Source organism: Phoca vitulina, unplaced genomic scaffold (assembly GCF_004348235.1).
Source record: "Phoca vitulina isolate PV1807 unplaced genomic scaffold, GSC_HSeal_1.0 scaffold1, whole genome shotgun sequence".
In the NCBI taxonomy this organism is placed as follows: Eukaryota; Metazoa; Chordata; class Mammalia; order Carnivora; family Phocidae; genus Phoca; species Phoca vitulina.
Window position 1 is genome coordinate 92523580 of NW_022589704.1, and position 24149 is coordinate 92547728.

Consider the following 24149-nt stretch of genomic DNA (forward strand, 5'->3'; position numbering starts at 1 on the left):
TTGCAGCTTTTGCCTTTCTTGTTGTATTTATTCTCAGCCATTTTGGGCACATGTATCTCTATAATCAGACTGGAAATGGAACTTTTTATGATTTTCAGAATAGAAAATAGGGCAGTTTAACTTACTAGCCCCCTCCCAAAATAACTGCAGTCTACACAGAGTCAGTGTATTTTTTCAGAGAAAGTTATTCACTCAATTTTTTCTGAACCATAATTAAACTTTATGATAAAAAAAAGAACTCATACAATTCAATAGTAAAAAGACAACCCAATTCAAAAATGGGCAAAGGATTTGCATAGACAATTCTCCAAAAATGATACGCAAATGGCCAACAAGCACATGAAAAAAATGTTTCTCATCATTAAACATCAGGGAAATGCAAATCAAACAGTATGACTACAATCAAAAAGTCAAATAACAAGTGTTGGTGAGGCTTTGGAAAAAATGGAATCCTTGAACAGTGCTGGTGGGAATGTAAACTGGTACTGCTGCTTTGGAAAACAATCTGGCACTTCCTCAAATAATTAAACGTAGTATTACCATATGACTCTGCTACTCAACACCTAAGTATATACCCAAGAGAAATGAAAAAAATATATGTCCAAACAAAAACTTGTACATGAATGTTTTCAGCAGTTTATTTGTAAAAGCCAAAAGTTGGAAACAACCAAAAATGTCTGTCAACAGATAAATGGATAAATAATAGTGGTTTCTCTGTACAATGGAATATTATTTGGCCTTAAAAAAGAATGAATACATGCTGCGGCATGGGTGAACCTTGAAAACACTATGAAAGAAGAAAAGTGAGAAGAGATAGTCACAAAAGACTATTATATGAGTCTGTGTATATGAAAGTTTAGGGAAATCTTTTGAGATAGAAAATAGATTAATGGTTGCTTGGGGCTGGGATGCAGGACAGTGATTAAGGGAGTGATAGCTAAAGATTATGGGGTTCCTTCTTGAGATGTTGAAAACGTTCTAACATTTACTGTGGTGATGGTTGCACATATCTGAGAGTATATGAGAAACCATTGAATTGTATACTTTAAGTGGGTGAATTTTATGGCATTATGAATTACATCTCAATAAAGCTGCTTAAATAAAAGAATAGGCTACTCCAAAAGTATATATAGTTATCATCAAATTTATCAGGAAGGGACCAGACATTTATAGGTGGCATTTCTTTTAGCCTTCCCTCCCCATCTCATTTCCCCTTTGCACCCCAAACTTGAAGCAGGAGATTCAGCAGCATATTGTCCTGCCAGTACTTTTTTTTTTTTTTTTTAGTTTTTTTAAGATTTTATTTCTCAGAGAGAGAGAGAGCACAAGCAGGGGAAGGGACAGGCAGAGGGAGAAGCAGACTCCCCTCTGAGCAAGGGGCCTGATGCAGGACTTGATCCCAGGACCCTGGGATCATGACCCGAGCTGAAGGCAGACGCCCAACCAACTGAGCCACCCAGGTGTCCCCTGCCAGTATTCTTTAGGGTCGTTGCAACCTGCAGTCTGACTCCAGCCTAAAGAGAAGGGTGTTGGGAGAAAGGATTTCTCTAAACCATGGCTCATACCAAGCATAGGGCTTGCAATCAATCAGTGGTAAAGCACCCAGGAGGCAACTGGCTACAAAAGCTTCTTTCAGTAGTTCATCCTCTCCTGGAGGAGTGAAATAACCTTTTTGTCACAAGCCTGTTACAAGTACGGTGGCATCTGAAATTAGATTGCTCTGACTTCTAAACAGACATGCCCTTTCAGAGCACAAATATTGGTGCTCTGAAGGAGGCCAGTGCGGCCTGTGTGGTTGGCCTGTCTGAAGACATCTGTGTGGAACAATTGTGCCAGAAGGCTTGCACCTAGCATGTTGTATTCCTGCAGAATGTATTGCATAGGTGGAGAGTGTGCTAAATAATTCATTTTAATTGTAAACGTTTCATTCACAAAAAAACAAAAGATCCAACCCCTTTTTCCCATCATTGGTAGTTCTGAACATTAGATTTTTTTTTTTTTTTTTACCATAAGGTCAAAATGAACCTAAGTATATGATTGTGAATGGACAAAATGGTGACATAATTGTGTATTGGCAAGTTATTTTTCCATTTTCATTAGTGTGTGAATTTTTAATATTAATATGGCGACATAAAACATAAAGGAAGTCAACTCTCTGTAATATAATTTATGGCAAATATAAATAAATCTAGTAAATCTTTTTTTACAATGCCAGCACTTAGCTTCTTTTTTTTTTTTTTTTTAAGATTTTATTTATTTATTTGACAGAGAGACACAGCCAGAGAGGGAACACAAGTGGGGGAGTCGGAGAGGGAGAAGCAGGCTACCTGCGGAGCAGGGAGCCTGATGCGGGGCTCGATTCCCGGACCCTGGGATCATGACCTGAGCCGAAGGCAGACGCTTAACTACTGAGTCACCCAGGCGCCCCAGCACTTAGCTTTTTTTAAACAAGAATTGAATTTATTTTTGATCACAACTGAGCAGTGTCTATCATTTTATCAGACAGTAGTTGGATCTGTTCACTCAACTTTTCTAATTGATTCTACATGCAAGTGCATGTTTTTTTTTTTTTTAATTTCATTTATTTATTTGAGCCTGACAGAGAGAGCACAAGCTGGAGGGGGAAAGGCAGAGAGAGAAGCAGACTCCCCACTGAGCAGGGAGCCCAATGTGAGGGTCAATCCCAGGACCCTGGGATCATGGCCTGAGCTGAAAGCAGACCCTTAACTGACTAAGCCACCCAGGTGCCCCCAAGTGCATGTTTTTAATGTTGTCTGTACTATTCTTGTGTGTTTGTTATCAAAATATGTTTAATTAAAAAAATTAATGTTAACAAGTTTCAAATTTCTCAAATTGACACTATTATGCTAAGATACCACACAAATCCCATTAAAATGGATAGTCATTTAATTATTAATATCAGTAATCATGTTACAACCTAATAAGAGTTTTCCTGTTAATTATTCTCCACCAGCTAGCTTCAATAGCATGGGCCCCTAGAAGATGATTGGGAATTTTGTGAGTAGTTTTTGGGTTGTCACAATGTTAGGGGGATATTAGTAGGCCAGTAGATTCCAACCCTTGTCTTTATACCTGCTGTCAGTGCTTGGTGCTTCCAACTCCCAATCTTCTCAAAGGTCTAGAGGACATACTCACTTTTGCAAGCATTTTACATTGTGGCTTCTTTTCTTTTGCCAAGTCAGCTATCACTTATCTGTCAGCATTGACTTCTAAACATTTGTTGAAATTTTTTATCCTATGTTTTCTTTCCCATTCTCTCTTTCATAGTGAGTTTCTGTCCTTTTTTTTTTTAATTCCTTTACTGTCTGTCCAGTGTTTTCAAAGGCCAAGTGATCACCAACTGATGAATCTGCTATGCTTAACAGCTCAGTGGGAGATACTTCCTCTTAGAGGATATGGCAAATATTTTAGGTAGTTTGGCTATTATGTAGACTAGCTGGTGTCCTGGCAGTTAGTGCCTAGTTGGGGCTAGATCTGCTAAGCACATTGCCATTTCTGAGCCCACCAAAAATGCCAATGGTACTTAGAGTTATCAGTTCATTCTAACCTTGCATTAACTCATCGTAAACAGTATGTTAGACAATTAACATTTTCTATGACTGAGACTAATTTGTAATCTTACTCATTACTCTTTCTCAGGCTGAGCTTTTGGAAACTGATTTGCATTCAGAAGTAACAGTAAAAACAGTGTGATGGCTCCTTATCATTAAAAGGAAAACACTGGATTTTTTTCATTCCTAACATTCAGCTTTGCTACATGGTTTTTCTTCATATTAACAGATTTTTTGGTAAAAGGCCTCAGTGGGATTGTAGAGGGGCATCAAATTTGAATGAACTTCATCAGCTATTAAGTGACATAATGATCAGAAGATTGAAGACTGATGTTTTAACCCAGCTGCCCCCTAAAGTCAGACAGCGTATTCCCTTTGATCTTCCATCAGCAGCTGCCAAGGTGAGAATGCTTGTTTGATTCAAAGTCTTACTTTAAGTCATTTTAATGAAAGATTGCACATACTGATTTTTCATAGAAGGCAAAGTCTGTTTTCTTAAAATAGGATTAATTAATAGAACATATGGATTGGCTTTGTATCATTTCAAGAAGAGAACAGGAAGAATTTCACTTTAGTCATCAAATGTGAAAAGATTCAGTATCCTACTGATTTAGAAAAAATACTTCTGCTCAGTATAGAATGAAAGCACTTCAACTGCAACGAAGATTTACTATTAAGAATTCTAAGTACCTGTAGGGTGTAAAGCCCAATAATTAGGATGCGAAGTTGTGTTTCTTGCTCTAGGATTTTTTTGAAGTATGAGCTATCTTCTAGAATAACTTGGATATAGCTTCTTCTTGAGATCTGAAAACTCTATGATCATGTTGGAAGAAGTGAAGGTCTATATATTAGAAAGTCAAATTGTATTTTACCTAATCCTTATCTACATATACTTTTAGGGAGTACAGTGCTTATGTTTTCTCTGAAATTTCTTTAAATCTGGACAGGACTTTGTTGACAAAGACTATTTATTGCATTGTTTTATCTTGAAAGATTGAGGAGACATTTTATAAACATTGGCAATATGTTATTGGTAAAATAGGAATAATGATTTTCTTTATCCACCATTTTAGCATTAGAAAGAAAAATAAAAGAGTCAGTATATGATTACATTATATTTTTATTTAGCTAATATTCCTCATGCTTATTTAAATGAAATCATATCTTGTTATGAAAATACTTTGCTATCATACACATTTTCACTGTTTCCTTTCTTATGTATGCAAATTTTTATTTTTACTTTACAAAATGTTTTTTCTTTTTTTTTTTTTTAAAGATTTTATTTATTTTTGACAGAGAGAGCGAGAGTGTACAAGCAGGGGAAGCAGCAGGCAGAGGGAGAGGAAGAAGCAGGCTTCCCGCGGAGCAGGGAGCCCGATGCAGGGCTGGATCCCAGGACCCTGGGATCATGACCTGAGCTGAAGGCAGATGCTTAACCAAGTCTGAGCCACCCAGGCACCCCACAAAATGTTTTTTCTTAAGGGGAAGCTCTAATTGTTTGATTTATGATGTTAGCAAAGGGCTTGGCTTTCACCCACAGCTTTTCATTGGTTTCTGTCTTTTGTGTGAACATGTGACTGACCTATCTCCATATTGATGTTTTTCAATGAACACATTGGTATCTTTGGGAATTTGTTTTCATATCTGTACAAAGAAAAAAGAAAACAAGTAGGACAAAATAAATTATTGCATTAATTGTTCTTCTGTTCTGTTTTTTTTAAGATTTAATTAATTAATTTAGTTAGTTAGTTGAGAGATAGCATGAACTGGGGGAGGAGCAGAGGGGCAGGTAAAAGGAGAGGGAAAGAATCCCAAGCTGACTTCCCACTGAGTGCCGAGCCTGACTTGGAGCTGTATCTCATAACCCTGAGATCGTGACCTGAGCCGAAATCAAGAGTCAGATGCTTAATCTGAGCCACCCAGCGCCCCTGTTCTTCTGTTCTTTATGCCATATTTCTAAGCATTGTTATTTTCTCCCACATAGGAATTGAATACCAGCTTTGAAGAGTGGGAAAAATTAATGAGAGCTCCAAATTCAGGTGCCACCGAGACTGTCATGGGGTTGATTACCCGCATGTTTAAACAAACTGCTATTGCCAAGGTACTCATTGCTGGGACAGCATATGTTTCTCTTGATACAAATTATTTAATGTATTTTAATGCTTTTATTTAAGCAGCTTATTTGCATACTGTAACATGTCTTTGCCATTTAATTCTTTAACTCTGATATTGAAAAATTCAGACATTCAAAGTAAACAATGATATAGTGGACACCATTATATCTGTGCATATATTGATCTTTTCCAGTATATGGGTACACTTTGATGAGGGAATATAACATGCTTTACACGTTCTCATTTAAAGGACATACATATATTCATCTTTGTCATCAGATTTTTCCGTGGTTTTTGTTACATAATTGCTACAAATAATGTTTATTTAAGTCAATCATTTTTAATTGGTATTATGTTTCTAGTTCCCTACGGAGATAGATGTGCTCATATTCTGTTTGTCTAAAAGTGCAAAGTAGAGGTGTTAGAGTTTTTAAATCTCAGTGTGAATATAAAGTAGTTTCATTACACGTTCTTGTTTTTACTAGCATGGTAGAACTTAGACATGCTAATGAGTGTTACTCCTTTCCAATTCTGAAATTTTTTTATATAAGATAATTTTTTAAGTGAGGTATATTGAGGTATAATTCACATTCAGTGAAATTTGTCCTTTTAAAATACATAGCTTGATGAGGCTTGACAAATACATTGAGTAAATCATCAGTACAATCAAGATAAAGAATATTTCCATTTGCCCAAAAAGTTTCCTGATACGCCTTTGTAGTTGTCTCCCTCACACCTGCCCTCTGCACCTCAGCAGTCACAGATCTACTTTCTACAACTGTAGTTTTGCATTTTCCTGAATGTTCCAAAAACAGAATCATAGAGTATGTAGCCTTGTGTCTGGCTTCTTTCATTTACCATAAAGCTTTTGAATATTGATCCATGTTTTGCATATGTCATTAGTTTCTTCATTTTTATATCTGAGTAATGTTCCAGTGTATAGATATATAACAACTTTTTTCCCTCCACCAGTTAATGGCCATTTGGGATCTTATCAGTTTGGGCCATTATGAGTAAAACTGTTAGAATCATTCATGTACAGGTCTTTGTATGGACAGATTTTCATTTCCCTTGAGTAAATAACTGGGAGTGGGACTATTGGGTCATATGGAAAACACAGATTAAATTTTATAAAAAGCTGCCAAATTGTTTTTTAAGTACTGTATCATTTTGCATTCCTTGTAACAACGTATGAGTGTTCCAGTGGTTCTGCATCTTTGTCAGCACTTGGTATTTTCAGTCTTTTTAATTTTAGCTGTTTTCCAGGGTATGTACTGGTATCTCATTGTCATTTTAATTTGCCTTCTCCTAATGTCTAATGATAGCATATTTTTATGTGTTTGTATCCATAATAGATATCATATATCTGTTATATATATACATGTAAAATATATATATTTTTATATATAAAAATAATGGCAAGCCCATATTTATATTGGATTATAAGAGTTTGTTTTTTGTTTTTTTTTAAGATTTATTTATTTATTTTAGGAAGAAAGAGAGCGGGGGGTGGGTAGTGGAAGGGGCAAAGGGAGTGGGAGAGAGAATCTCAAGCAGACTCCCCACTGAGCATGGAGCCCGACATGGAGCTTGATCCCACGACTCTGAAATCATGACCTGAGCTGAAATCAAGAATCAGGTGCTCAACTGATAGCCAGTCAGGCACCCCAGAGCTCTTTATATATTTTAGAAACAAGTCCTTTAACATATAGGTCTTTTCCAAAATTTCCTTTCAAGTCTATATATTCCATTTTATTTTCCTGACATTGTCTTTAAAAGAACAGAAGTTTTGAATTTTGGAACAGTGCGGTTTTTATTTTTTCTTTCATGTATTCTGCTATTGAGTCCTAATTAATTTTTGCTTATTCCAAGTTCCCAAAGATCTTCTACTGTGTTTTCTTCTAAAAGTGCTATATCCTTAGGTTATATAGGTAGGTCAAGAACTATTTTGAGTTAATTTTTTTATGTGGTACAAAGTTAAGGATAGAGATTTAGTTATTTTGTTTTGGTTTGAGTAGGTTTTGTTTGATTATTTGTTTTGCTTATGGATTTTCAATTTTCAATTGATACTCATTATTGGAAACCATTTTTCTCTCATTTATTCACCTTAGCACCTACATAAAAAATCATTTGGTTATATATGTGTGGATCTTCTTCTGAGCTGTGGTCTGTTTCACTGACCATTACATCTCATTTGACAGAATTCTAAAGTATCTGGTTACGGTACCTTTCTAATAAAGCTTGAAATCACATGGTGTTCACTCCTACTTTATTTCAAAATCATTCTGTCTATTATAGGTCCTTTGCTTTTCCTTATGTGGTTTATAATTAGCTTGTTAAGTATGTACACTTTTGATTGGAATTGTGTTGAATCTATAAATTCATTTGGAAGAATTGACTTCTTAATAGTATTGAATTTCCTGATCCATGGTAGGAATGTCTTCTTTCATTTCTCCCAGCCATGTTTTCTAGTTTCATTGAATACATTTTGCTAGATTTGCTCTAGTCATTTCATGTATTTTTATGCACCTGTAAATATTTCTTTTTCTATTTAAATTCAGTTAATTAACATATACTGTATTATTAGTTTCAGAGGTAGAGTTCAGTGATTCATCAGTCTTACATAATACCCAGTGCTCATTACATCACATGCCCTCCTTAATGTCCATCTCCCAGTTACCCATCCCCCCACAGCCCTCCCTTCCAGCAACCCTCAGTTTATTTCCTATGATTAAGAGTCTCTTATGGTTTGTCTCCCTCTCTGATTTTGTCTTGTTTTATTTTTCCCTCCCTTCCCCTATGATCCTCTGTTTTGTTTCTTAAATTCCATATATGACTGAGATCATATGATAATTGTCTTTCTCTGATTGACTTATTTCACTTAGCATAATACCCTCTACTTTACATCCACATCGTTGCAAATGGCAAGATTTCATGTTTTTTAGTGGCTGAGTAGTATTCCATTGTATACATATACCACATCTTCTTTATCCATTCATCTGTCAATGGATCTGGGCACTTTCCATAGTTTGGCTATTGTGGACGTTGCTGCTATAAACACTGGGGTGCAGGTGCCTTTCAGATCACTACATTTGTATCTTTTTTTTTTTTTTTAAAGATTTTATTTATTTATTCATGAGAAACAGAGAGAGAGAGAGACAGAGGCAGAGGGAGAAGCAGGCTCCCCGCAGAGCAGGGAGCCCGATGTGGGACTCGATCCCAGGACCCTGGGATCATGACCTGAGCCGAAGGCAGACGCTTAACCGACTGAGCCACCCAGGCGTCCCACTACATTTGTATCTTTGGGGTAAATTCCTAGTAGGGCATTGCTGGATCGTATGGTAGCTCTATTTTCAACTTTCTGAGGAACCTCCATACTGTTTTCCAGAGTGGCTGCTTTTCCACTTGCATTTCCACCAACTGTGTAAGAGGGTTCCCCTTTTTCCGCATCCTTGCCAACATCTGTCATTTCCTGACTTGTTAATTTTAGCCATTCTGACTGGTGTGAGGTGGTATGCTGCCTATGTTCTCCTCTAGGATTTTGATGGATTCCTGTCTCGCAGTTAGGTCTTTCATCCATTTTGAGTCTATTTTTGTGTATGGTTTAAAGAAATGGTCCAGTTTCATTCTTCTGCATGTGCCTGTCCGGTTTTCCTAACACCATGTGTTGAAGAGACTGTCTTTGTCCGATTGGATATTTTTTCCTGCTTTGTCAAAGATTAGTTGACTGTAGAGTTGAGGGTTCATTTCTGGGTTCTCTATTCTGTTCCATTGATCTGTGTATCTGTTTTTGTGCCATTACCATACTGTCTTGATGATTACAGCTTTGTAATAGAGCTTGAAGTCCGGCATTGAGATGCCATCAGTTTTGTTCTCTTTTTCAACATTCCTTTGGCTATTTGGGGTCTTTTGTGGTTCCGTACAAATTTTAGGATTATTTGTTCCAGCTCTGTGAAAAAAGCTGATGGTATTTTGATAGGGATCTCATTGAATGTATAGATTGCACTAGGCCGCATAGACATTTTCACAATATTTGTTCTTCCTATCCATGAGCATGGAAGGTTTTTCCATTTCTTTGTGTCTTCCTCAATTTCTTTCATGAGTGTTCTATAGTTTTCTGAGTACAGATCCTTTGCCTCTTTGGTTAGGTTTTTCCTAGGTATCTTATGGTTTTGGGTGTAGTTGTAAATGGGATCAACTCCTTAATTTCTCTTTCTTCTAATTGTTAGTGTATAGAAAATCACCTGATTTCTGTGCATTGTTTTTATATCCTGCCACTTTGCTGAATTCCTGTATGAGTTCTAGCAATTTTGGGTGGAGTCTTTTGGGTTTTCCACATAGAGTTTCATGTCATCTGTGAAAAGTGAGAGTTTGACTTCTTTGCCAGTTCAGATGCCTTTTATTTCTTCTTGTTGTCTGATTGCTGAGGCTAGGACTTCTAGTACTGTGATGAACAACAGTGGTAATAGTGGACATCCTTGCCGTGTTCCTGACCTTAGGGGAAAAGCTCTCAGTTTTTTCCCATTGAGAATGGTATTTGCTGTGGGCTTTTTGTAGATGGCTTTTAGATATGTTCCCTCTATCCCTACACTGTAAAGAGTTTTAATCAAGAAAGGATGCTGTACTTTGTCAAATGCTTTTTCTGCATCTATTGAGAGGATCATATGATTTTTGTCCTTTCTTTTGTTAATATAGTGTATCACATTGATTTGCGGATATTGAACTACTCTTGCAGCCCACTAATAAATCCCACTTGGTTGTGGTGAATAGTCCTTTTAATGTACTGTTGGATCCTATTGGCTAGTATTTTGGTGAGATTTTTTACATCCATGTTCATCAGGGATGTTGGTCTGTAATTCTCCTTTTTGGTGGGGTCTTTGTCTGGTTTTGAGATCAAAGTAATGCTGGTCTTGCCAAAAGAGTTTCGAAGTTTGCCTTCTATTTCTATTTTTTGAAACAGGTTCAGAAGAATAGGTATTAATTCTTCTTTAAATGTTTGGTAGAATTCCCCTGGGAAGCCATCCAGCCCTGGACTCGTTTTTTTGGGAGATTTTCGATTACTGCTTCAATTTCCGTGCTGGTTATGGGTCTGTTCAAGTTTTCTTCTTCTTCGTCTTTAAGTTCTGGTGGTTTATATGTTTCTAGGAATGCATCCATTTCTTCCAGATTTCCTAATTTGTTGGCATATAGTTGCTCATACTATGTTCTTATAATTGTTTGTATTTCTAAAGTGTTGGTTGTGATCTCTCCTCTTTCATTCATAATTTTGTTAATTTTGCTCCTTTCTCTTTTCTTTTTGGTAAGTCTGGCCAGGGGTTATCGATCTTCTTTCAAAGAACCAGCTCCAGTTTCGTTGATCTGTTCTGTTCTTTTGGTTTCTATTTCATTGATTTCTGCTCTAACCTTTATTATTTCTCTTCTCCTGCTGGGTTTAGGCTTTATTTGCTGTTCTTTCTCCAGCTCCTTTAGGTGTAGGATTAGGTTGTGTATTTTAGACCTTTCTTGTTTCTTGAGAAAGGCTTGTATCACTATATATATCTCCCTCTTAGGACTGTCTTTGCTGCATCCCAAAGATTTTGAACAGTTGTGTTTTCATTTTCATTTGTTTCCATGAATTTTTTTAATTCTTCTTTAATTTCCTGGTTGACCCACTCATTCTTTAGTAGGATGCTCTTTAGCCTCCATGTATTTGAGTTCTTTCCAACTTTCCTCTTGTGATTGAGCTCCAGTTTCAAAGCATTGTTGTCTGAAAATATGCAGGAAATGACCCCAATCTTTTGTGATCTGTTCTGGAGAATATTCCACATGCACTTGAGAAGAATGTGTATTCTGTTGCTTTCGGATGGAATGTTCTGAATATATCTGTGAAGCCCATCTGGGCCAGTGTGTCATTTAAAGCCTTGTTTCCTTGTTGATCTTTTGCTTAGATGATCTGTCAATTGCTGTGAGTGGGGTGTTAAAGCCCCCTACTATTATTGTATTGCTATCGATGTGTTTCTTTAATTTTGTTATTAATTAGTTTACATAATTGGTTGCTCCCATATTAGAGGCATAAGTATTTATAATTGTTAGATCTTCTTGTTGGGTAGACCCTTTAGTTATGATATAGTGTCATTCCTCATCTATTACAGTCTTTAGTTTAAAATCTAATTTGCCTGATATAAGGATTGCCACCCCAGCTCACTTTTGGTGTCCATTGGCATGATAAACAGTTTTCTACGACCCTCACTTTCAATCTGGAGGTGTCTTTGGGTCTAAAGGAGTCTTTTGCAGACAGCATATGGATGGGTCTTGCTTTTTTATCCAATCTGATACCCTGTGTCTTTTGGTTGGGGCATTTAGGCCATTTACATTCAGAGTAACTATTGGAAGATACGAATTTAGTGCCATTGTATTACCTGTAAAGTCCCTGTTTCTGTAGATTGTCTTTGTTCCTTTCTGGTCTATGCTACTTTTGGGCTCTCTCTTCACTTAAAGGATCCCCTTTAATATTTCTTGTAGGACTGGTTTAGTGATCACAAATTCTTTTAGTTTCTGTTTGTCCTATAAACATTTTATCTCTCCTTCTATTTTGAATGACAGCCTTGATGGATAAAGTATTCTTGGCTGCATATTTTTCGCATTTAGCACCCTGAATATATCATGCCAGTCCTTTCTGGCCTGCCAGGTCTCTGTAGATTGGTCTGCTGCCAGTCTAATGTTTCTACCCTTTTAGGTTAAGGACCTCTTGTCCCAAGCTGCTTTCAGGATTTTCTCTTTGTCTCTGAAATTTGCAAGCTTCACTCTTATATGTCTAGTGTTGACCTATTTTTATTGATTTTGAGGGACATTCTCTGTGCCTCCTGTACTTGAATGCCTGTTTCCTTACCCAGATTAGGTATGTTCTCCACTATAATTTGCTCCAATGTGCCCTGTGCTCCTCTCTCTCTTTTCTCTTCTTCTGGGATCCCAATTATTCTAATATTGTTTCGCTTTATGGTGTCACTGATATCTCAGATTCTCCCCTCGTGATCCAGTAGTTGTTTATCTGTCTTTTTCTCAGCTTCCTTATTCTCCATCATTTTGTCTTCTATATCACTAATTCTCTCTTCTGCCTCATTTATCCTAGCATTTAGAGCCTCCATCTTTAATTGCATCTCATTAATAGCCGTTTTAATTTCAACTAGATTAGTTTTTAGTTTTTTATTTCTCTAGAAAGGGATTCTCTGTGTCTTCTATGCTCTTTTCAAGCCCAGGTGGTATCTTTATAATCATTACTCTGAACTCTAGTTCTGACATCTTACTTATACCCGTACTGATTAGGTCCATGGCAGTCAGTACTGCCTCTTGTTCTCTTTTTTCAGGTGAGTTTTTCCATCTTCTCATTCTGTCCAGAGAAGAATAGATTAATGAGAGAATATAATTCCAAAATGGTAACAACAAACCCAGGGTAATATACACTAAACAAATCAGAAGAGACCCAAAACCAGAAGAAAAAAATAAAAATTTTAAAAAAGAAAAGAAAAAGAAAGGAGAGAATATAATCAGACAGGTGAACAGAACAGAGCAATACACTGGATCCTGTGTGTATTTTGGTCTGTTTGTTAGAAAACTAGATCCCAAAATTGTGTGGATTTTGGTCTGTTTGTTAGAAAACTAGATCCCAAAATTGTAAAGAAAGAAAAACTTATATATGCGCAAAAATATAATTAAATGTGATGAAACGATAGAATGTAAGTGTAAAAATGAAAATTAAAAGGCCAAAAACAAAAAGAAAATATAAAAAGACAGGTGAACAGAACAGAGCAATACACTATATCCTGGATGTATTTTATTCTGTTTTTTAAAAGAAACTATATCCCAAAATTGTAAAGAAAGAGAAACTTATATATATACAAAAAAAAAATTAAATACAATGAAAGGATAGGATATTACTGTAAAAGTGAAAATTAAAAAAGACTTTAAAAAAGGAATTGATAAAATAAGAAATTGGTTGAAAAGGAACAAAATTAAAATTGAAAGACTAAAGAATCATGAGGAAAAAAAACATGAATTCTATATACAATTTTCCCCTAGTGCTGGAGTTTTGCTGTTCTGTGTGATTGGTAAACTTGGTCTTAGCCGGATGTTCTTGCTGATCTCGGGGTGGGGCCAGTTGCGCTGATTATCAGGTGTCTTTGCCCAGGCAAGAGTTTCACCATCCTTACCAGTGGGCTGGGCTAAGTAAGTGACTGCAGATTGCTCTATGGGACTTTTGTTCCCTGAAGGCTTTCCACACTTCTGTAGAGGATGGAGTGAAAATGGTGGCCTCCCAATCTCCAGCCCTGGAGCCGAAAGTTTGCACCCTCCCACTTCTTAGTGCGCCCTTTCAGAATAGCAGTCAGTCACTCCTGTCTCCCTGGTCTCCATCTGCACTCACCCAGCCTGTGACAGAGCATTTCTGTCTCAGGCACATGAGCCCCCTTTCGAGTCTCCAAACTTTGCAGACTCCTGCAGCACACATCCATGCCACTCCTCCAGTGGGGGTGGGGGAGGGGATGGGAGGGGAGGTGAGTCTTGCCCCTGTTCTGCTGCTCGCTAGGCCAGTCACCCAACTGTGCCTCAGTTTGTGGTTTATGGCAACACTGAGCTGAAAACCCACTCCTGAGCTTGCTGATTGCACCGACTTCCCCTTCCGATGTCTGGGAACTCTGTTGCACTCAGGCACCCCTCTTCTTTCTGTGACCCTGGGGATCCTGAGACCACCCTGTCCCACCTAAGCACCTTTGTTTTTGTTTTGCCACCTGAGCACCTTTTCAGGCAGGGATGTCTTGTTTTGCCACCTGAGCACCTTTCAGGCAGGGATGTCTTGTTTTGCCACCTGAGCACCTTTCAGGCAGGGATGTCCCTCACGGGAGCAGACTTCTAAAAGTTCCAATTTTGCACTCTGCTGCTATATCACTTTGTGGTAGCAAGCTTACAGAGGCTCCCTCCCCCCATGGTTTTTCTTCCATTATATTGCCACAGATTCACTTCTCTGCACCTCCTACCTTGCCAAAAGTGGTTACTTTTCTATTTGTAGAATTGCAGCAGGTTTTTTTAGATCTCCGGTTGAGTTCGCAGGTGTTCAGAATGATTTGATGGCTATCTAGCAGAATTCCAGGGACCAGACAAAACTAGGGTCTCCTACTCCTCCACCATCTTGGACAAATATCCTATAAATATTTCTTAAATTTAAATTTCTAATTTTTATTGCTAAATATAGAATTATTGTCTATTTTTGTTTATTGACTTTTTATCCTTTGACCTTGCTGAACTCACTTATTAATTTTTATGGGTTTTTTGTAAATTTGGGGGGATTTTCTACATAACACATCTTTTTGTCTGCACATAAGAACACTTTATGCATGTAGTCTGTATATCTTTTATTTATTTTTATTGCCTAGCACAGTGAAAGAATGCAAATACAATTTTGAATAGAAGTGATAGAATTGAGCAACCTTGCCTTGCTGCCATTCTTAGAGGGAAAGCTTTCAGCCTTTCCCCATTAATAATGATGCTATCTTTAAGTTTTAACCCTTTTTTAGGTTCAGAAAATTTTCTTCTTTTATTGAATTTGTTGAGAGGAGAAACAAAACATATGAAAATTTTTTACCTGGTAGAGCAAGGTTAGGATGAGGGTGGTTACCATAAAAGTGGACCCAAAAAAATGGCTAAAATTTTAAGAAAATTATAAAGACTGAGCACAGGCTATCATGACTGTTCAGAATAACAGGGTATCTTAACACAGTAAGTCCACACTCACTCACAAGCTTTATTTCCTTTGGCGTCTACCAGGTGCTGACTAGAAGATCATAGAGCAACCCTGTTAGTGGAACACAAGCACAATACCCTATCTACTTCCAGAACCTTTTCTCATACTAAGTGAAATTGCTCCTGGGTGCCGATTCATAACAAAAGCTGTCTGCCCTGCAGGCTAGGTAGAAAACCCTACTGAAATTAGGACCTTGGACTGTTATAAGACAGTTCCATCAATGCTGGAGGAGAGGCATGAAACTCTGTCCTGCCTAGGACTATCCACAGACATAGCGTGGTGTCAGGGAAAGAGGCAGAAACTCCAGGAAAGTGCCACCTTTAAGTCTTAGCTGGATCAAGAGGCCTGCCTTACATTGAATTGGTTCTAGAGACTGAAGATGTCCCCTGCCCAGAGCTTGACACGGAGAAACCATCAAGATAAGTCTACCCCTGGGGGAGAGAAACACCTGTGTATAGGGCAGGCATGCAGGAACTACTGGAAGCTGAGAATGCTGCTGGAATACTTAGAAAAACCCATGGCATACATTATCACAAGGTAGAAGCATTCTGTTGCTGGGGGAGTTCAAAGTTTGTAGTGTACTAAATTAGGTAAATGTAGCAAAAAGAGAATCTAAATACAAGGGAACCTAAATAAAACTCAGTACTGGCTAGATTGTCTCCTTCCCACACTATCATCCTGACCCCCCAAAAAAAAGCTCATTTCTGGCTGTGTAAATATCAATTATCTCAGACTGTCCTGTTCTTCTACACATAACTTCTAGCACATAATAGAAATTATGAAATAAAAAAAAAGAAACTTTAAGAAACTAATCCATTCTCAAAAGATAAAGTAATCAATAAAGCCAAATTGATAAATGACCTAGACTGTAGAACTATTAGACAAGGGCTTTTAGGAAGCTATGAATAGTGTTATATGATCTAGTAGCAAAGATAAACAATATGCATGAAAAGGTGGGAATTTTAGAAGAAATATGAATATTTTAAAGACACTAAAATGGTAATGCTAGAAATAAAAAAACAGAATCTAAAAAAATTATTTCAATTAGCTTATAAGCCAATAGAGAAGATGAAATGTAATCATAAAAAATCTAAATGTCCTGGATATTTATCTGAGAGAAATGAAAACTTAGGTTTACACAGACTCCTTTATGGGAATTTATTTATAATACCAAAAACTGGGAAATAATCCAGATGTCCTTAAATTATAGTATATCCATACAATAGAATACTCAAAAGGAATGAAGTATTGATAAGCATGATAAATTGGATGAATCTAAAGGCATTACACTGATTGAAAGAAGCCAGCCTCAAAAAGTTTTCATATATCATGACACCATATTTATAACATTTTCAAAACAATGGAATTTTAGTGATAGAAAAAATTATTATACAAATGTCATTTTCCTGGTCACAATATTGTACTATGGCCATACAGGAAATGATCATTAGGGAAGCTACGTTAAGGTTATGCAGGAACTCTATTATTTTTGCAACCTCTGGTATGTCTAAAATTATTTCACAATAAAAAGTTTTAAAATGTACATATAGTGGACACAATATGGTAACCTAATGTAGAAAACATTCTAAGTTAATCCAAAAGAAGGCAGAAAAGAAAGGAAAGGAACAAAGAACATATGGGTCAATCAGAAGACAACAAGATGTTAGGTTTTAATCTAGTTCTATCAATAATTACATTAAATGTGAATGTTCTAAACCCACCAAGTATATGGTAAGAAGTATCATGTTGCATAAATCATATGATATCTGCAAAAAGTTCTTTTTAAGTATGAAGGCTGAAAGTTGAAAATAAATGGATGAACAAAGATATACCATGCAAACAATAATCAAAGGAAAGCTGAAGTAGAACTGTAATACTAGATAATGTAGACTTCAAAACAAAGATTATTACCAAGATTAGAGGAAATTTATAGATCACTAAGATGATAGCATAGGTTGTTCTTGACTTTGCTTCTCCTCACAAGAATAATAACTAACAACTATTCAGGAAGAAGATACCCCTAGGAGAATCCTAGACACAAGGGTGAAACTGAGACATGGCCCTGCACCTTAAAGACCAAAACAGACTACATTACTAGGGTAAGAGTAGTGGCTACATGTTGATCCTGTTGCCATGCGCCTAGGCCAATGTAGCACCACTCAGGGAGATCCCACCCTGAGCCTCTGGCTCCTCCAGCAGGAGAAGGAAATCCATGGGGAAAAACAAGTACCACCACGCCACCCCACCCCACCACCTGGCATCGTGGGTTGCTTTGCCAGAGCCACTACTCTGATCTTTATCCATGGGAATTGTAGGAGAGTTTGTGAGGCTCAACCACTGGGAAACTGACAGTGACAGAAAGGGGAAAGGAGCTTGCAATAACCAGCACATAAATCTTGGCAGACTGAGTTTGTACCTGCAGCACCCAAGTTATTATCCTATGGAGTGACTTTGTTCGTATGCAGAACCAAGTCAGTGGCATACTCTGACCAGGGAGCTTGGCAGGGTGCAGATCTGCTTGATTCAGATCCTCATATGAGGATTTTTGCCAGCCCTACAGCCCAGTTTCCCCATACCCAGGCAAGGAGGTGAGTCATACGCCCACTTGCTGTAGAGAATGTGTTCTGGCCACATCTGACCAGAGGAACTGGTGAAAACATCTGGAAGCTGTGAGGCATAGCAGTGCTCAAGCCTAGAGGCAAGTGGGCCAAGCTGATTGCCCCCTGAGCAAAGCCAGTTCCAGGCATGAAGTTTCCTGTGCTATACACAGGCAGGGGCCTTAATTCATATTCAAGGCTGACAGTAGTTCCCAAACCCTCCCAGAGAACCTTTTTGGGAAATTGAGAGTTGCCTGGAGCAGCCCCTCTCCTTCCAGTTGAGGCAAGGGTGAGACTTAACTACACCTACCCACTTGACTCCTGGTCTCATCTGACCACTAGGACTGGCGAGAACACCTGGAAGCTAAGTAGCCCTGAAGCACCCTAGCCGAGGGTAGGGAAAGCAGAGTTGACAGTTTGCAGGGCAAAGCCAGGGACCTGTTCAGCCAGAGAATTTGGGTCATGGGTCAATTTGAGTTTAAGACAACAAAGAGATTTACTACCATTTTAGCTGCTTCTCCCATTGCACTCAGGCAGGGAAACTAATTTGTAGCCCCACCCGTTTACAGAATATAGCCTCCAGCCTACCGGACCAGGAAACCTTACAAGAACATACAGTATCTGCATAGCCCATCCAACAGCCCTGCTTACAGTGGCATTTGAACAGAGAATACAGCCTCTGGCTTTCCTCATCTGCACAATGAAACTGATGGCTTCACCTGACCAGTATATACTCTTGCCTGATTTGGGTCCCCAAACAATGAGCCTTCCAATCCCATCCTGCTGCCCTCCCAGGGCAGGGAAATTAATTCATAACCCCATCTATTACTGAACCAGACCTGATCATCTAGTCAGCCTGACCAGAGAATCCAGACAACTGTGGAGCCCATTCTACAGCCTCACTTGGGTAGAGAACCAAGCCAGCAGTCCTATCCAGCTATTCTCAGCCAGTAGCACACTCCCTTATCCTCAACCTCAGAGCTCAAACAGTTTTCTTGCCACATTCATTTATGATAAAACTATCTCTCAGCATACTAGGAATAGAAAGGGACTTTATCATCCGAATAAAAGGCATTTATGAAAAACTTAACAATTAACATTATACTTTATGCTCAAAGACAGAATGCTGTTCCCTTAAAATCAGGAACAATACAAGAGAGTCTGTTCTTACCACTTCTGTTCAACACTGTTTGGTTCAACATTGTTCTTATAACTGTGTAATAAGGCTAGAAAAACAAATATATACAGATTGAAAAGGAATAAGTACAGTTGTCTGTATTTAGAGACAACATGATTGTCCACATGGAAAATCCAAGAACACTTCAAGCCACTAGAACTGAGTGAATTTATCAAGGTCTCAGGATTCATGTTCAATATACAAAAATTATTTGTAGTTCTATATACTAGCAATGAAAAATTGGAAGTTGAAATTTAAAAAATACAATTTACAATAACAATAAACATGACCTTCTTTGGGATAAATTCAACAAAGTATATGCACTGAAAACTACAAAACATCATCTAGAGAATATAAAGCAAACTTAAATAAATGACAAGATAGATCATGTTCATAAATTGGAAGATTCAGTATTGTTAAGATGCCATTTCTTTGTAAATTAACTTACATTTTCAGTGCAATGCTAATCAAAATCCCTGGTCTTTGGTAGAAAATAACTAACAAGCTGAAAGTAAAATTCATGAAGCAGCACAAAGGACTTAATTTAGCCAAATTAATCTTGAACAAAGTTGAAAGATTCACACTGCATGATATAAATACTTACTATAAAGTTACAGTAATTAAGATTTTGTGATATCGGCATAAGGATAGCCATTTAGATTAGTGAACCAGGGAAAAGAATCCAGAAATAGACCTTCATATAGATTGTCAGTTGTTAGGGAAGGGGAGGAGATAACTCAATGGGGAAATGATAGTCTTTTCAAGGAATAGTATTCGGACAATTGGATATCCATAGGGGGGAAAAATGGACCTTGGACCATTACTTTGCACCATTCATAAAAATTAACTTGAAGTAGGTTATAGACTTAAATACAAAAACTGATTTATATGGTGTGCCTGAGTGGCTCAGGAGGTTAAATGTCTGCCTTCAGCTCAGGTCATGGTCCCAAGGTGCTGGGATTGAGCCCCACATCAGGCTCTCTGCTCAGTGGGGAGCCTGCTTCTCCCTCTCCCTCTGCCTCTTCCCCCACTCGTGCTCTTTCTCTCTGTGTCTCTCTCTCCCTCAAATAAATAAAATCTTTAAAAAAATAATTTATAAAACTATTTTTAAAAGATTTTTATCTATTTATTTTTTAAAGTTAACTCTATGCCCAACATGAGGCTCTAACTTATGAACCCGAGATCAAGAGTCACATGTTCTACCAACTGAGCCAGCCAGGCACCCTGATTTTAAAACTTTTAATAGTATATATACATAAAAATATTGCCAACCTTTGGGTAGAGACATTTTTTTAGGTAGGGTGCAAAAAACACTTTAAAGGGAAAAAATGGTACTCAAAACTTTAAGACTTAGGGTGTTTTTTAAAAGATATGGTATACAAAACGCATTGTTTTGAAAATGAAAAATGTAAAATACAGATTGGAAAAAAGTATTTGCAATACATTTCTCCCGTTGCTCCATTTTCCCATGTTAAAATTTTTGGTTTGATCAGCGTTCATTGTTTACAATATAATGACTTTGTTAAACATTTCACAGTTGAGCTATAATTATTTGACAACTGTTGTTTTTCCTAGATTTAATAGCTGGGTTTTTTTGTTTGTTTGTTTGCTTACTTGCTTAGCTTAGCTTTCTTAGTACATAATACTTATTGAGTGCAGAAGCTTGCTTAAGGAAAAAGAGTATATTATGAGACCTTTTAGATAATTTCTTGTCTGTGGTGAGAACCCTAGCTGGATGTCAGAGAAATGTCAATAGTCAACAGAAAGTTGGCACCTAATTCCTAGGATCCTTGAAAGAAAAGAAAGGAGATGAAAAGTCATTTGTCCCGAGATTGGAACTCGATCCCAAAGATTAATGGCAGCAGAAGACCAATCCTTGCTGTCCCAATTCCTATTTTAGTCATTTTTCATTCCTTACCTATTAGAACCTCTGTTCTCAACCACCTATGTAAACTGGAACTGTATATTTCTATTTCTGGGCTGCAGCCAGAAATCATCAGTTCATGGCATTACCGAGTTGGAATTCTTAATATATTTTCCCCAGAAACATTACTGATAATATCCCATAGTTAGGATCTATAGTAACTGTAAATAATACAGTTTATCTACGTTATCGATGAAATAGACTTTGGGGGAAGTAGCTAGTTATAGACTGCATGTAATATTGTTTCTATGAGAAAATGTGTTTCAGAGTACTCCCAAACCAATTTATAAATGGACTTTTGAAATACCACAGTTTATAAATTGGCTACTATATTGTTTGCATACTAATATTGAGACTTCCTTTCTTTGGTTATTTGGACTTATTCAACAGATATTTATTGAGTGCCTGTTGTTTAGCAAGGATCATGCTTGGTGATAGGGAGGCATGGTGAACAAGGTACAGTGTTTCCCTCTCAAGGAATTTGCGGTCTGTTGGAGAGAACAGTAAAATAAATGTTCAAATACAGCACAGTATATTTAGTATTTAAATTAAAACAGGATGTTGTTGGGAGCACTTGGGAGAAGACACTTGACCCAGTCTTGGAAGCTCAGGAAAGACATTCCAAGGAATGAACAAGGAAGATTTAGCCAACTAGAGTGGAGGGGAGTGAAATGAGGAGGGCACGGCGTTGATGGCGTATATGTCAAGGCAGATGAATACTTTGTGCAAACTCACAAAGATTAACCAGAAATGGCATACTTAGGGTGTCAAAAGTAGGTCATCATAGCTAAAGCATGAAGTGTCAGGGAGGAATTCGGAGACTAGGCTGGAGATCACAGAGAGCAGTAACCCTATCCTAAAAGGTCACATTTCATAGTTTATGATTTATCTTAAGGGTTCTGAGCAATTAGGTATAGTGGAGTAGAGTAAAATGATTGGATTTGTGCCTTGGGAAAAGAACTGTAGCTATGTGGAGAATGCGCTGGAAGGAACAAGCCTGTAGTCAGGGAATCCAGTTGAGTAACAACACTGGTAGTCCAGGCTAACAGTTGGTGACACTAAACCAAGGAGCTGAGGGTAAAATAATCAGTGTTACCGGTAAAAAGTCAACTAGTGAAGGATCCCAGATAATTAGAATTACTTTCCTTCTTCTCTGTCGTTATTTTTACTGCTTTGTAATATTTGTTGAGGATACAATGGATGAAAATAAACAAATTATTTTTTTTAAAGATTTATTTATTTGAGATAGAGCGAGAGAGAGAGAGCATGAGCGGCGGGGAGGGGCAGAGGGAGAGGGAGAAGCAGGCTCCTCAGTGAGCAAGGAGCCCGATGCAGGGCTCAATCCCAGGACCCCAGGATCATGACCTGAGCTGAAGGCAGACACTTAACTGACTTAGCCACCCAGGTGCCCCAAAAATAAAGAAATTTAGGATCCGCATAGTACTCTTCTAGGGAAAAAAGACAGATATAAGTGGTATGGTTTGGCCAACCCTCAGTTGTTTTCTGGTACACTGCAACCCTTAACTTTTAGAAAAAACCATTTTAAGAGAAATGCCAGTATCTTTTCTATGAAAACAATTAAACCAACCCATAATTTTAAATTTCCTGTCACTTTGAGGATGACAGCATTCCTTAGTGCCTTAAAAACTTTTTAGAAGGCAAACTGCTCTAAACACGTTTCCATTATGCACAAAGTGCATTTCCTCTTTGCTGTCTTGCAAAGGTAGAATCCTATTTATAATATGCAGTGTTGTATAATGAGGCCACTGCAATATTCCCTGCTGCACAGAGACTGGGATGTTGTCAGACTGAACAGTACCTTGTCCTGTGCCATTCTTTTGTGTAGGAAAGGGACTCTGACTCTAAACCAGACACATTCTGCCTCCTGTTCATTGATAAGGAGATAGTAATAGTAAAGTACAAATAAAACAATAGTGTTATCATTTTAGAGGAAGAAAGAGATAGTATGTTAGCTATATGGTCATGTGGCATGAAGGAAGGCTTTAATAAAGATGGAGCAATATCCATTTGAGAAGGAAGAGTGGTGTAAGGTTTTTGAGGTGGCAGGAATGGTTCAGTTTGGAATCACAGATGGAGAGATTTGCCTTAGAGAAAAGAAGAAATACTTCTCGTATTACAAAAGGAAAGGAAATGAGGATGAGAGAAAGTAACAAAAGGTAAAAATTTTCACATGATGAATTTTTTCTCTGTGCAGTGGGACATTTGAGGGCCAAAAGGCATGGGTTCTGATTTTGAAGAAAATAGTAAAGGTTGAAGTTGTTTTTGCAGTTTGCTAGGGAAATATAGCAATAATAAGAGCTAACACTTTTACAGTACATACCATGGGCCAAGCACTACTCCATGCATATTTTATGCACTAAGTCATTTAACTCTCACTGCCACTCCATGAGGAGTAGGTACCTTTTGCCCCTTTTATAGATGGAGAAACTAAAGCACAGAGTTTAAATGACTTGCTCAAGGACTCAGATTGTATATGATAGAGGCAGGATTTGAACCCAGACAGTCTGGCTCCAGAGTACATGCACTTGACCATCACTGCAGTAGGATAGCTGAATAAATTTAATATTTGGTGACCATGGGCTTAAGGTGGTATCTTTTTCCTATTAGTGATTTTTAAGCATCCCTGTGCAAGCATAGGGAAGATTTAGAATTTAAAATTCTATATATTCTCTGTATTACAATTTTTAACACCCAAATAAGGTTTATTCATGCTTATGCTATGGTAGTACAAATCTGATTACTTTATTGATATGACCAATAAGACAGAGTTTGGAAAGAAATTGAAAGTGTTTTTGAAAACTGAATTTAATTTTAAAAGAATTAGATTAGCTGTTTTGATCAATGACTTTTATGATCAAACTTCCATGAAATCAACTTTCATGAAAACAACTTTTTAAAAGTCTATAATACTATTAGCTTTACTTTGTAACTTTGTTTAATTTTGGGTAAACCCAGTAAAATAATCACCAGCT

General features: G+C 37.5%; 1 protein-coding gene across 9 annotated transcripts in view; it reads left to right on the forward strand.

Moving 5' to 3' along the window:
• The window catches only part of ZRANB3 (zinc finger RANBP2-type containing 3), a 310759-nt gene that overhangs the window by 211708 nt on the left and 74902 nt on the right, over window positions 1-24149 (forward strand). For all 9 annotated transcript variants that reach the window (XM_032411359.1, XM_032411348.1, XM_032411398.1 and 6 more), the window contains 2 exons: window positions 3802-3973; window positions 5557-5673. In XM_032411359.1, the coding sequence (XP_032267250.1) occupies window positions 3802-3973; window positions 5557-5673 (289 nt within the window). The remainder of the gene's footprint in view (window positions 1-3801; window positions 3974-5556; window positions 5674-24149) is intronic.